General features: G+C 37.8%; 1 protein-coding gene across 2 annotated transcripts in view; it reads left to right on the forward strand.

Moving 5' to 3' along the window:
• XRCC5 (X-ray repair cross complementing 5) overlaps positions 1-13,347 on the forward strand; it is a 57,000-nt gene that overhangs the window by 22,283 nt on the left and 21,370 nt on the right. For both annotated transcript variants that reach the window (XM_064451303.1, XM_064451301.1), the window contains exons 11-15: positions 784-921; positions 2,291-2,381; positions 3,647-3,780; positions 8,573-8,769; positions 12,886-12,979. In XM_064451303.1, coding sequence (XP_064307373.1) covers positions 784-921; positions 2,291-2,381; positions 3,647-3,780; positions 8,573-8,769; positions 12,886-12,979 — 654 coding nt within the window. The remainder of the gene's footprint in view (positions 1-783; positions 922-2,290; positions 2,382-3,646; positions 3,781-8,572; positions 8,770-12,885; positions 12,980-13,347) is intronic.

Below are 13,347 nucleotides of genomic sequence, written 5' to 3' on the forward strand. Positions count from 1 at the left end.
TCGGGAACCGTATCAAAGGCCTTGGAGAAGTCCAGGTAGACAATGTCCACTGCCTGCCCCACGTCAAACAGGCAAGTCTGTTGTAGAAGGCCACCAGGTTTGTCAAGCATGATCTGCCCTTAGTGAAGCCATGTTGGCTTTTTCCAATCACGTGCTTCATTTGACTTGTGATGGCTCCCAGGAGGATTCGTTCCATAACTTTCCCAGGAACTGAAGTAAGATTGATGGGCCTGTAATTATCTGGATCCTCCCTCAAGCCCTTCTTGTAGATAGGGGTAACAATATCTCATGAATAATGAGAAAGTGGTAAATATTATGTCTGTGCAAGCGCATGGGGAACCTGGAATTGGTGCTGAAGTCCATTGTCATGCAGAGCAGCAGTGTCCTTGCTCACTGTGTTACTTAGAACAGACCTCCAAATTATTTTAAATATTAGAGGTAAAAACCTCACTGTAGTACTCAGATGTGTTCCTTTAAGGGTCTGAATTCCCTCTCTTTATCAATTTTGTAATACTTCTGAGAGCTCTTCACATCTAGTAGAAAAGGTGGAACGTGCTGGATCTAAAGTTTGCTCAGCTTTGAATGGATCCACTATCATGATGAGACTTGACCTTTCTGCTTCTTCATTTTTGAACATGAAAAATGCTTGTGTTGAAGTTGTAGCTGAAATGGGAAATAGTCTTGACTAATTCAATGCTGTTGAATTCACTGTGAAAGATGTATTTCAGCAGACTGATGAGAACTTGCATGAGATTTTATGTTGTGGTTTTTTTTTCCCCCCAGAATGCAGCAGTTGCTTTTTCTGCCCTTGTTAATGCAATGGATGAGTTGAAGGTGGTAGCTATAGTGCGTTATGCTTATGATAGAAGATGCCACCCGCAAATTGGGGCAGCTTTTCCATATATTAAGGATTCATATGAGGTATTTTTCACCCTTACCTTTCTGTAGAGAGTCTCTGTATTGATGCTTTACAAATACAAATTAATAAATGATAGTATTTGAACCGTATGAATTTGCAGTGTTATGTGATACCAGAAGAAACCAATGTGACTTTTCAGAGTGATTTTAGGAAATGGTACCAAGTCCTAGGACAAGAAGGTAATAAGTAGTAGTAAGAAAATTCCATTGAAAAAAATACATGGACAAATAATGCCATATGGTTTTATTAGTATCTTCTATATCACAGATTTAAATAATACTGATTTTTCTTTTAATAACATAGTAATAATTTGATTTTGTTATCTTGGAAATCTCTTTTTTAATCCAGAAACAGTGTAATCACATACTTATGGAATAAGTTATCATTGCTTTCTTGCTGTGTTACTACCTACCTCTGTGTACAATCCAAAGTTGCACTAGATTCTTTCATTTTCTTAAACTGCGGATTTATCTCCAGGCTGCTTGGTAGTGCAAAGTTTGAATTTGATAGTTGGCATGGAATTTCAGGCATGTCCAACTATGCTGTTGTCATTAGGTTTCCAAGTCAACTGGAACTGAGGGAAGGAGCTCACAGCATTTAAAGCTGTTGTTTAAATTCATATGGAGGGTTAGTTAGGAAGACATTAGTATATTTATTTACTGGAAAAGGTTATTTGAAAGAACAGGAGAAAAACAATGATGTCTGTTTCTTAGGGGAAAAAAAAGTTCTATACACAGCAGAATCATATCTGAAACATATTTTTTTTTGGTTCTGAGAGACCCAGAAGCAACACAGTATGTCAGAGTTTTTACAGCGTATGTTTCCGCTGATCTTATGAGGGACTATTGAAAGAGCTAAATATGTATAGTATGGCTAAGCAATGACAAAGGTGGGGGTGGACTTAGTCTTCAGACTTTGAAGGGTATAAACATAAAGGATGGAAAGGAATTATTTAGGGTGGTATGAACTGGAGGAGGTATTTGTATAAAGAAAAAATTAGGCTGAGAATATTAAAAAAGCAAAATCAACTTTTGAACCACAGTAAGCTATGATAAGACCTCCCAAAGCACCAACATATGGGGTATTTAAAGCTCAGCTGGTTGGAACTCTGCACAAGAAAAAGGGATCAGATGACCTGGGAGGTCTTTATTCTACCAGCAGAAAAAATGAGGACCGAAGCCATCACTATATTATAACGTAATCCTGTGTTTTATTCTACTTAAAACTGTGTTGCTCTGTAAATATTTTATTTAAATATTTTGATACACACAGATAGTAGATCTTTGGATTTTTCTTATGTTTGTATTGCCCTAATAGGGCACTTTGGAGTACATTAGATCAGTTGTTTGTTTCCTTTTTTGTCTTGCTCAGTGTCTCATCTATGTGCAACTACCTTACATGGAAGACTTAAGACAATACATATTTTCATCCTTGAAAAACAATAAAAAATACATTCCTACAGGTAAGATAGTCCTTTGCTGGACAACTGGACAAAGTAACCTACTTGTCTTTAAGACACTCTAAAAGACCAAGGATATTTGGCTTTCCAATGAAAACATAAGCTTTATCATTATTTTGCCTTAGGAAAAAAAAAAAACAGCCCTTTGGGAATACATTATGGTGATGTCTTCTTGAAGTGTAAAGCCTGTATCAGAACTTCTCCAGTTTAGTTGTAGGCTGAGCAGACTTGAGGTTTGCAGGCAGTCTTTTAAAACTGTCCTATTAAATGACTTCTGGCTCAGGTTATGGGATTATTAGTCTCACAGGATCTCTGTGATAGACATCTGAGATTTAGCCCTCCCGTATCCTTTGATCTTTGGAATAATTTGTGAGACTAAATGGCCAACCTTGTGGGAGCCACAATAGGTGATTAGGTAGCTAGAATTAGAATAGAGGCATCAGCTCCATTCGTACAAAGCTGGGCCTGAAGCCAGTTGCAGTATGGCCTGTCAATATCATGTACAAAGGCAAAGACTGTGTTTTCTGTGTTATGTTGTTTTTTAAAGCATGCACTTACTGGTGTCCGGATTCAGATGGAGGGTGTCTTTGGAGAGCCATAGAAAATGCTGCCACACCGAGCTTGACTCACTGTTCTGAGAATTTTGCACAACAATGAGCATAAATGGATGTAGTTTAAAATCCACTCCCACTTCTTTAATTTGTTATGAGATCCACTGAGTGGGAATCTGCATGTCAGGGTATATAAAGCATGCTGGGTTGTTAGTGAAGCAGTTTCTGTTTTCTTGCCTATAACCAGCAGTTGGAGAACAAATCTAAAACCTGTCTTACCAAAGCAATAGTTGATTATTGTAAACTGTGTTAATTTGCAATCATAACTTTTAAAATTTATATTACGCCATTTAGTTTTTCAAACCAGCTGTTCTCCTTATTTTCTAAGTGGCCTATAAACCTTCTGTTGCAAATAAAAACATCTTGAAAAAGAAGAAAAATGGATGCAGAAAAGCAGCAGTAATTGAGGTCTTGGGGGAGGAAAAAAAGGCTTTATGACTTTACATTGTAGTCCTTAAATAAAGCAGGGGTTTTATTACAGTGTCCATTATCCATATCCTTTATTGGCACATCTATATCTGCAGTTTATTCTGTGGCATGTAATAACTTGGTGAAAATCTCACAATGTGAAGTGAATCTTCATTTATAAATTGTTTCAAGAAATGCATCCATCTGCAACGGTATTTAATTTTTCTTTGTATGTAATTGTTGCCTTAGCGGATCAGTTATCTGCTGTTGACTCTCTGATTGATTCTATGAATTTGGTTTATGAAGATGATGATGGAGAAACTTTTGAGGACCTGTTTAAGCCTAGCAAAATGCCAAACCCTCATTTTCAGAGGTTGTATCAGGTGAGATGAACTATATGGCATTTTTCAAAAACTTCTGTTATTAAGACTTTTCACCTTTCTGTCTTTCTCTGATTCACACTGGAAGGATCTGCACTGTAAACACGGGAATATAAGTTCTTTTGCATTTAACTATTGGGTAGCCAGTGATTTCTGTTCATAGATTTTATTCCTAAAATTTCCCATTTCCAGGAAGGAAGGAAAATGACACCTGTGCTGAGGTGTCTGCAACAGCATCAGCGATATTCACGGGCACCTAGATTAGACAAGTTAAAACTTGCTTTGGGTATCTCAGTACATGACTGTATTGCCACAGTCATGGTACAGACATAGACTCAGTCTTCATCTTCTGGGCAAGGAGAGAAATTGGCTGAAAATAAGGGATCTCTTTAGCTCCTCATTCCGTGTCCCATCAAATCTTGAGCAGAGTCACTTCTCTGTGCGTTGTTGCATCTAGCAGCGGTTCCAAAACAGATCAGACTGAGGTGAACTTGATCAGTAGCAAATGTTTAACGTTGTTGACATTTAAAATATTCCATTTGGGTGTCTGAGATGACGCATTTTATGGGCAAGCAGAACAGTTCACACTTCTTGCAGTTATTGTATTAAGCTGTCTACATTTTGATTTATATTCCTTCCATATCATGAAGATTTTCATTACAACTGCGAGGCTGAGAGACTTAATTATACATTGGAATTCAAGTGTTCAAAAAATGACGTGGCTAATTCAAAAATAACGAAAATGACAATGCAATTTATGCAGCTGCAGAGCTGTGTTGTGTACAGAGCCATGGAGATATACCAAGTGCGTGACTCCACTCTGAACATTGACCAAAAATGGTATTACAGCATCCATGTTCATCCTACCTCAACAATTCCAAATGAGAATTTTTTTCAGTTTACAAGTACTTTTTTAAATTAGGGAAACTTAGCCTAGCTTCCAAAAGCCATGCTGCCTCAGTATTGTTAAAAGTAAATGTTCTGAAGGTCATATTTATGTTTCAGGAGCGCATGTAAGCCCACTGTCTTCCAATCCTACTCTGATTGACACCTGAACTCAGTGTTCCCTTCAAATTCTGCCAGTCATATTGACAAGACAGTGTGTAACTGAATGCAGGATTTGGTCAGTAGAAGGTTATTGCTGGGCAAGCCTTAAAATGGATTGACCTCTGCATGATTCATTTTTAGAAAGGATTGTAAAGCGCAGGTATTACAAAACAAACATGGTTTTGCTTGTAAATGAAACACATAGGGAATAAAATTTCCTCTGATATATTGCTAGATACAGTTTTGCATTCTTGTGGTTTGGTGGATGTTGCCTATCAATGAAAGATGTTTCTTTACGTGTGCTATGTGTCTTCTGAAACGGTATGATGGTGGTATCCCAGCAGTTGAGTCAAGTGCTACTAGAAGAGAGTAACTGTGTAACTCGCCCATTTCCTTAGAGGATAATAAGGTTTTTGTAAGGGTGAATGCTACTGGTGGAAAAAAGTATTTATTGACTGTTTCAATGCACTAGGTAGTATACAGTTCTTGTCCACAGTGCTTGCTGTTTATAAAGCCCTAATTATCAGTCCTGTTAGTGCTTTCTTTTCCCCATGCACAGCCACATTTTTTTGTCTTGGTTACAAAACTGCTATTAATCCATATAAGTTGCAAAAAGATTGTTCTCTCCTTTGCTGCAAAATATTCCAGATTCTTAATATTTTGCTCTCAGACCAAGTGGCACTGCTGATCATTAAGAACTACGAAGAAAAATGATACATTGTCTCTTGAATGTAGCCAGTAAATTGGTTGGGCTGAATAAGACCTATAGATGGTTTGGAAAAATAACTGAAGAAAAGATGAACTTCCCCTTAATTTTCTTGCTCTGTTGCCTCATGAAGATACTTGGAGTTGTAAGTGACAAGAGCCAGAATTTAAACAGAAACATCAAGCTAAATTACATCTCTGAAAGTAGTGGTAGGCATCAGAAAATGACAAAGTGGGTGGAAAGGAGTTGCTAATGCTTGCTGGAGCGGATGATGAGGTGTATCCTATATCCAGAGTTTCAACTTTTATTCCTTGCTTCCAGAAAAGCCCAAGTGAACTCCATAGCTTTTGTGGTGGCAGACGTCCAACATCATTGTTTAAGTTGTTCCTCTTAAATATATGGATTTGAAGCACATTTGGGGAATGCAGTGTATTTTATTTGATAGACAAATTAAAAAATTGCTCAACAATGATTGTTCGGTACTGAGACAGACCTGCAGAGGGAAGGTTTGTGGGGACGGTGGCCTGCAGCATCGCATAGTTCATGGGATCCAGCTGCAGAGTCTGCATCTAAATATGCTGTAATGGCTCTTGTCAGACCACATGTAAGCAGACTTACTTAGAGGACTGAGCTCACTTGTACGTAGTTGGACTGTACAGCGATGTCCTTTTCAAAAAGCAGAGCAGCAGGGGGACAGGAGGTAACTCAGAGAAGTCTGTAAGGACTTTCAGCAACAAGTAATCTTACCTTTGGTTGAATGTAGTGGATCTGTCAGGTCATTTTGAAACCACCACAAACTAGGTGTAAACTGAACTCTAAGACACTTTTTGTTGGGATTCAGTTTGCACACATTTAGCCACCTAAAAGCTAGCTAACTAGTGTAAGCCAGGTTGTCCAAACCTATTCCATAATCCATGAAGAAAGAACCTTGGGAATGTAATTGATCCTTCTTGTTTTGGAGATCATAAGTACACGATAGTTGTGGTTGTGTAGAGTGAGTAGGTGACTGGTGTAGACTAGAAGCTTGTCTTTTAGATAGCTGAATCTGTCTCCCATGTTCTAAGGCTTTAAGTATTGTTAGGTTCCTGTAGGATTTATAGATTAGCTAAAATGTATTCTTACAAAAGTGTGTTCCTGGGTGCTGGAAAAATTCTTTCTTGTAGTAAATTCCTATCTATTCATGCATTTATGCCATGGCTACCATGTAATCAATCATGTGAAAAGCCCACTTCCTTAAATCCGTTGAGCAGTATCTTAGCGTGACCTCAGTTCCTGAAAGGTAGCTACATCTCTAGGCTGGACATGTAAGGAAATTAGGGAGAGCAAGGAGGAGCTAGTACATTTCTGACAACATGCGTGAATAGAATGGTGAGTCTGGAAGCTAGTGGCAGCGTGGGCTGCCTTCTAGCCAGTGAAGGCAGGAGTGATTCTTTCTGGGCACGGAAGAAGAGGAAGCGAGGTTAAAAGGGACTGCTTGGGATTAGAAACTCCAGGTTAAGTCTGTTCAACTTCATCTCCGTGTAGCACCTCAGTTTTGATGGTACGTACCATTTCAGGTTTCAAAGATCATCATCTACTCTGAAAAACAGGAACAAGTGGAGACTGTGGCTACTCAGACTGCTCAGCTCTTGCAGCTGCACACATAGAGATTCCAGATGCAAAAGCCTGAAAAACACATTCACAACAAGGGACATAGTTTTTTTGCTTTGTGAATTTAATTCAATCCCCTAATGTTTTGGTATTGTTATGTTGTATCACAAGAGCCATTACTACAGCTTACAGCAAGATTTTTACTCTCTTTCAAAATAATGACGCTTTAAATCATTACAAGTGTTTCCAGATCAGTAGCCTTGTATGACTGCCTCCTTTTGCAAGTGTGCTCTAATATGGATTGGAATCTTAATGGCAGCATGAAAGCACATCAGTATTGATGTGTAGCATATGGTCTGGATTTTCTTTATTGGCAGCTTTTCAGCATGAATAGAGGGGTTTTTTGTTTGCTTTGTTTTTGTTTTTTAAATTAATGTCATGTCTGACAGCCAACTGGGGAGCAAATATCTGCTGTATTCCTAGTTTACTGAGTAAGTTACCTTCACACTTGTGTCTAATTCACCCAGTACAGTGGGCTTGGAAAAATTGTTCTCCCATGTACATCACATGCTTTTGGGTGTGAACATGCACTGGTACCTCTGTATATATATGCACATACATGTACAACTCCACTGCTATCCCACACTCCACAACATTTAAGAGATGCCTACTTTGTTTTTAAAATTCTCAATGGAATTTCTGTAGCCTGCCTCATTAACCTCATCTCTCTCCTTCTGCTCGGCTCCCTGACTGTGTGCACTGTCTTTACGCTTTGGTGAAAAAGCCTCCTCTGAAGCTCCTACCATCTCTTCCAACTTTGATGTACATTGTCGGGCCCCGTTCATTCCCTCACTCTTTTCAAAGCTAATTTGCAAACACAGCTGCGTTCTGTGCCTCACCTGTGCACATTTAACTTCTCTCTTTCCATTTGCTCTTAAACTGGTGAAAATTTCTCTTGTATGCATACTCAGTTTTATTGGCCAAGAGGAAATATTTTCTTTGAGGGACAATAAACTGTGACAATAACTGGAACACATGGTTGGGGTATATATCTTGTTGCCTAATTTTAGAATGTGTAGAAATCTCTCCCATGTCACTGTTTTATAAGAGAACTGCATTTTAAAGGTTAAGCGAAGTTAAAAAAGCTGAATAAGTGCAGATGACACTTTCATTCCTGGGATTTTCCTAATAATTTTCATAGAACTCATTCCAGTGAGTGTGGGAACAGTCATCTGCATCAGCATTCTTGCTTAATATAATTATTAATCTCCTTAAACAGCTGACCATATGACTTCGAATCCACTTGTGAGCTGGAATATTTGTCAGCAATATGAAGGTAGTTTCTTTAGTATGGAAGACATTTTGCATGTACCATGTGATGTCAGGCCTACAGCCAATATATTAAATGCACATAAACTAAAAGGGTTGTTTTTCTGAAATTGTTTCTTGCAGTGTTTGCAGCATAAGGCTTTTCACCCCAATGAGCCATTGCCACCAACTGAACCACACCTTTTAGAGATGCTAGAGATGCCCCAGGTGGTAAAAGAAAGGTGTCAGGCTCCTGTTGAAAAAGTAAAAGCACTTTTCCCCCTAAAGGAAGTTGTCAAGAAAAAAGAAGAGAAGACTGCTCAAGACATCTTCAAAGACAAGTAAGTTCGAAATGTATTATGGATTTTTTTGAAACTTTTTTTACACCTCAAATTGTTTTTGCTGGATGAAGCAATCTCACAGTCTCTTGAACATAAGATCAATGAGTTACACACTGAAAAAATACTGATGGGTGGAGAATATTGTGGTACCACAGTATGTCTGGGGTATTTTGTGAATAATGGTGGTCTCACTGTTATGGGGCAAGACACACCAGGAACCTGTCTGTAGCTTCCTCATGTCTGTATTTGTTGTCAGAATCACAGAATCCATCAGGTTAGAAGGGACCTCAGGAGGTTTCTTGTTCAACCTGTTGCTCAAAGCAGGGTCACCTATGAGATCTAAACGGGTAACTCAGGGCTTCATCCAGTGGTCTTGAAAACATCCAGGGATGGAGACTGCACATGCTCTCTGGGCAACCTGTTGCATTGCTTACTGTCTCCTGGTCAAACAGTTTGTCCTACTGGTAGTTATATAAAATATAAAACTGGTAGTTATTCAAATAAGAGGGGTCTAATTTAGTTTAGAATAAATGCTGCAAAGCTTTAAATTAGCTGTAAAGATGAGTGTTCCTTCTCAGCATGCTTGATTTAGGTTGTTCTGTAGCTTTCATTTTGAATTCCAAATCAAAAGAAAAGTAGCTTCATTATTATCTGCTGTGCAATAAATGTGGATGTCTTGAAAAATCAAACTGTTACTGACTCTTCCTGGAACATCTATTGTCTGAACAGTTTTTAAGATAATTTTTTTGTTGTTATTACCTATACTGTGTTTATTTGTGCTGCAAATATGAAGAATACATGCTTAATTGCAACTGCATTGGTACTGTCACCCCAGCCACAAGTAAATTTGCTCAAACAAAATCTGCTTCTTCGAGCTTAATTTATTGAAAGCCTATAATATAACTAATGGGTCCCCATGGATGTTGGAGAGCTCTCAATTCGTTCTCCCTCCCTTTTGTCATTTTTAGCTCAGTCCTTTCAGCACTAGGAACAGCATCTTTGAGCCATTTTGAGGCCTTGCTTAGCCGAGCTGTCATATATCCTTTATCTTGGGTTGACTAGAGCCTCCTCAGTATGTTATCTTTGGGAAGACATGAGGTAGGACTTCTCACATTACTGCTCTGCAATAATGACCACATTTCTGTGTACAGACTAGGAAACACCTTGGTTTTTATTTTGTTCATTGCTGTGTGTTCCTGTCTTGCCTTGGTGTGTCTGTGAATTCTTACTGATTAAATTCTCTTGTCCTTGCTCTGTGCACTGGTTTCTCTGTGTGTGTATACGTACATACATTTATATGTGTATTTTAAAAAGTGATAGAATCAATTAAAAAGCAAACGAACAAACCCACAAAACTTGGGTTCAAACAACGTAGGGAGAGAATTTAAACAAAAAATGGTGACCCACTACTGGTGGTTGCTTAAAAACATATCGTCCCAAAGGCACGTTTGACAAGCAAGGAAAGCTCTTTTGTTTAAAAATTGTTTTCCTTTAGAGGAATGATGAAAGCACCTATAAAAATAACTGAGATAGAAATTGATGTAGGGCATTAAAATGGTTTAAAAAAAATCTGTAAGGGAGGCAAAAGGATACAGTCTCAACTCCCCAAAGAATGACTGGTAATAAGATTACAAAATACGAAAAGACCTGGTATTGCTGCATAATGTATGGGAACAGTAGTATTTTCAGTACTGCAACAGAAGTGTTAACTTTATGTTTTTCTTCTGAGTTTGGGGAAAAGCTGAGTGATGTAATTAAATCATAAATGAAGAGAAGTACATCATTCTGCAACAATGACTAAGGAAAATGTTAATCAACAGCTAACATTAAATTTATTAAAACTATCAGATCTAGATAATTTACACTGAAGTGTTTTGGAAAAGTTGGGTATAAGCTCTCTTGACCATTATTTTTGTTTTCTAAAACTGCTTTGTGTCTCCTATCATCATATTGGCCTGATTCATCTCTGCTTGATTTTTGAGGTCTAACGGGATTAAGGCAGCATAAATGTAGGCATGATATCTTGATACAGATTATAATATTCAGCATTTGTTTTACTTTTTCTAAGCTTTGTGTAGTTTGAAAAATCCAGTAAAATGGGAAGATTTTTACTTTTTCCTTCTTAGGTTGGCTTTGGAGGGGCTGTTACCTCATCCAGCTTTGTAGTATGTGAGAGGCTTCTATATAAATGTAGAAGTGGGTGTTTTAAATTAATCTTGTATTTTATTAATTTTTCTCAAACAGTATTTGCACGTTTTACAGTTTAAAAATATTGCTGACAGTGCATTACCAGTAACAGATTCTAAATGTCCAATCCTTGGCTGGTATCAATGGCTATGGATTCATTAGTTTCTGCTGTACTGCACTGATTAATGACAGCTGTAGATTTGGTCCTAGGCAGTTACATGCAGCATCATCGTTCATGTTCTCTTCCTTCCTCCAATCCCAAAGCATTTTGAATCAGTAGAAATAATGTAGGAGGAAGAAGATTTCAAGACATTGCAATTGAGTGGAAAACACCTTTGGAGAAAAATATTCTATAGGAGAATTTTCATTGTTCTTTGCACCTTTCATCAAAACACATCAATATACAAGAATTTTGGTTCAGGTAGAAGTTCTGAACTCATAGCTGTTAGATAAGTATCAGTTTCTGCATTTTACAGACAGGCATATCGGCTGTCCAAAACAGTCAAGCGACTCGGTCAAGGTCAGCCAGAAAGTGGGCAGAGTTGAGGATGAAGCAAAGTATCCTCTCCTTGTCCTGAGGCATAACCAAAATCATTGTTCCTCCTAGAGTGATAAGTAAGGTTATGTTGGATGACAGGAGTTGCTGAGGAGAAGGGATTTCATTTCAGTAGTGGCAAAATTAAATAGACGACAGAGAAGACTACTGAAACAAAGTGGGATAGACACTGATTGTAAAGTAATGGGGAAGTGCACTATAGAGGTAAAAAGAAAGACTGTACAAGTTCTCTCTAATAGTTGATTGCTTCTGTAACGTGCAGTGCAATTTTTAAAATCAGTTCCAATCTTATAGTACACAAAGTGGTGCCTAGTCTAGGATCTCTGGCTTTGTCCCTACATTGACAAGCAGTTTCTTCTTTTCACTGTAGTAGTAGAATTTTTAAGAAAAACTTACTTTGTTCCTTGAACACAAATACTGCCGTTTAGATTGCTGAGTAGCATTCAGGTGTTCTTATACTGATATCAGTCCTTCTGTGTCAGTAGCCTGTCACATTAAGTGACACGGAACACGATGTCTGATTTTCTTCCTCTTTTGTGATTAGCTGTTTGTTGGTTTTTTTTTTTCGTGTTGCCAAGATGTGCTCTAAAGTTTGGCATGTTAGGTGTTAGAATTAAGTTCCTCGTTTGAATGTACACCTTGGTATGTGTTACCTGTGAGGGCAAAGCTAGAAAGTAGACTAAAATCACAATTAGGCTTTTAAAAATAACAAATAGTCTTTTGAAAGCATATTGAGATGTAGCTTAAAATGTCCTAAGAGAGTTCTTATGTACTTAATTGGGGTTTGTCTAGCAAGTTTTGACTGCTGTAAGTGGAATTTTATAAAGCTTTTGTGTGCTGACGGAGAATATGGCTCACTGGACTCAAAACCCACTGTGTAAACAGGTTTTTGTAGCTATCAATTCCAAGACAGGAACTAGAAGGTAATTTTTGGAGAGTAAATTGATTTCTTACTGAAATGTTAAGTTTCATTGCCATTTCATGTTAGGAAGATTTGGTGAGAATACAAAATGTCATGTAATATACTGTAAATTGTATACTGCAAATTATCAATGTTAACTCAGTATATTGGTTCCAAATAAAGTGACTGGAGATATTATGTATTTAGAAGGGTGGAGAAGGTGTGTGTGACTAAATTAACTCCTGAATTAAGCATGACTAATCTTGCACCTTTAATAATCAGTGCCTTCTACTGTCTGCTTTGTGCAGCCTATGGTGAAAAATGAGGCATGTTTTAGTGTTAATTTGGGAACAGTTGTATAACAAAGTTTTGTCTAGTGTTCGGTGTATATTTAATTAATTTACTGACTCCTACTTAGGCAGGACAATTAGCTCTAAGTGTTTATATTCATTTTTGTCCCTCTCATTTGCAGCAGTGAAGACGGACCCAACCTGAAGAAACCAAAAATTGAAGATGAGGAAGGCAGCTTTAGCATCATAAAACTTGCTGAAGTCAAAGTCACCTCTGTAAGCTTATTTTTACAAATCTGATTATTAAAGGGGAAGATTAATTTTTTAAGAGTATTATAGTGAATATACAGAATTCTTGATAAAAGGATGGTTTCTAGCTGAAACATGACTGAAACACTCCTGCTTGTAGATTTGAGACTATCTGCTAGAGATTGTAAAGACAACTTTCTATGCCATTAGGTGTATGTTAGCACAAGTTTCCGTCAGTCTTGGATATTTTAGGAGAAAATTCTCCCCCAGTGTCTAGAACAGTAAGGGGCAAGCCTGAGGATCTGAAGAAAACAGAATCTCAGATTTGGGGTTCACTGGTTGAATTTTGTTCTTGCTCTCTTTCATATCATCTGCAACATAGAAGTTGAATCTGT

Source organism: Phalacrocorax carbo, chromosome 5, assembly GCF_963921805.1.
Source record: "Phalacrocorax carbo chromosome 5, bPhaCar2.1, whole genome shotgun sequence".
Classification (NCBI taxonomy): domain Eukaryota; kingdom Metazoa; phylum Chordata; class Aves; order Suliformes; family Phalacrocoracidae; genus Phalacrocorax; species Phalacrocorax carbo.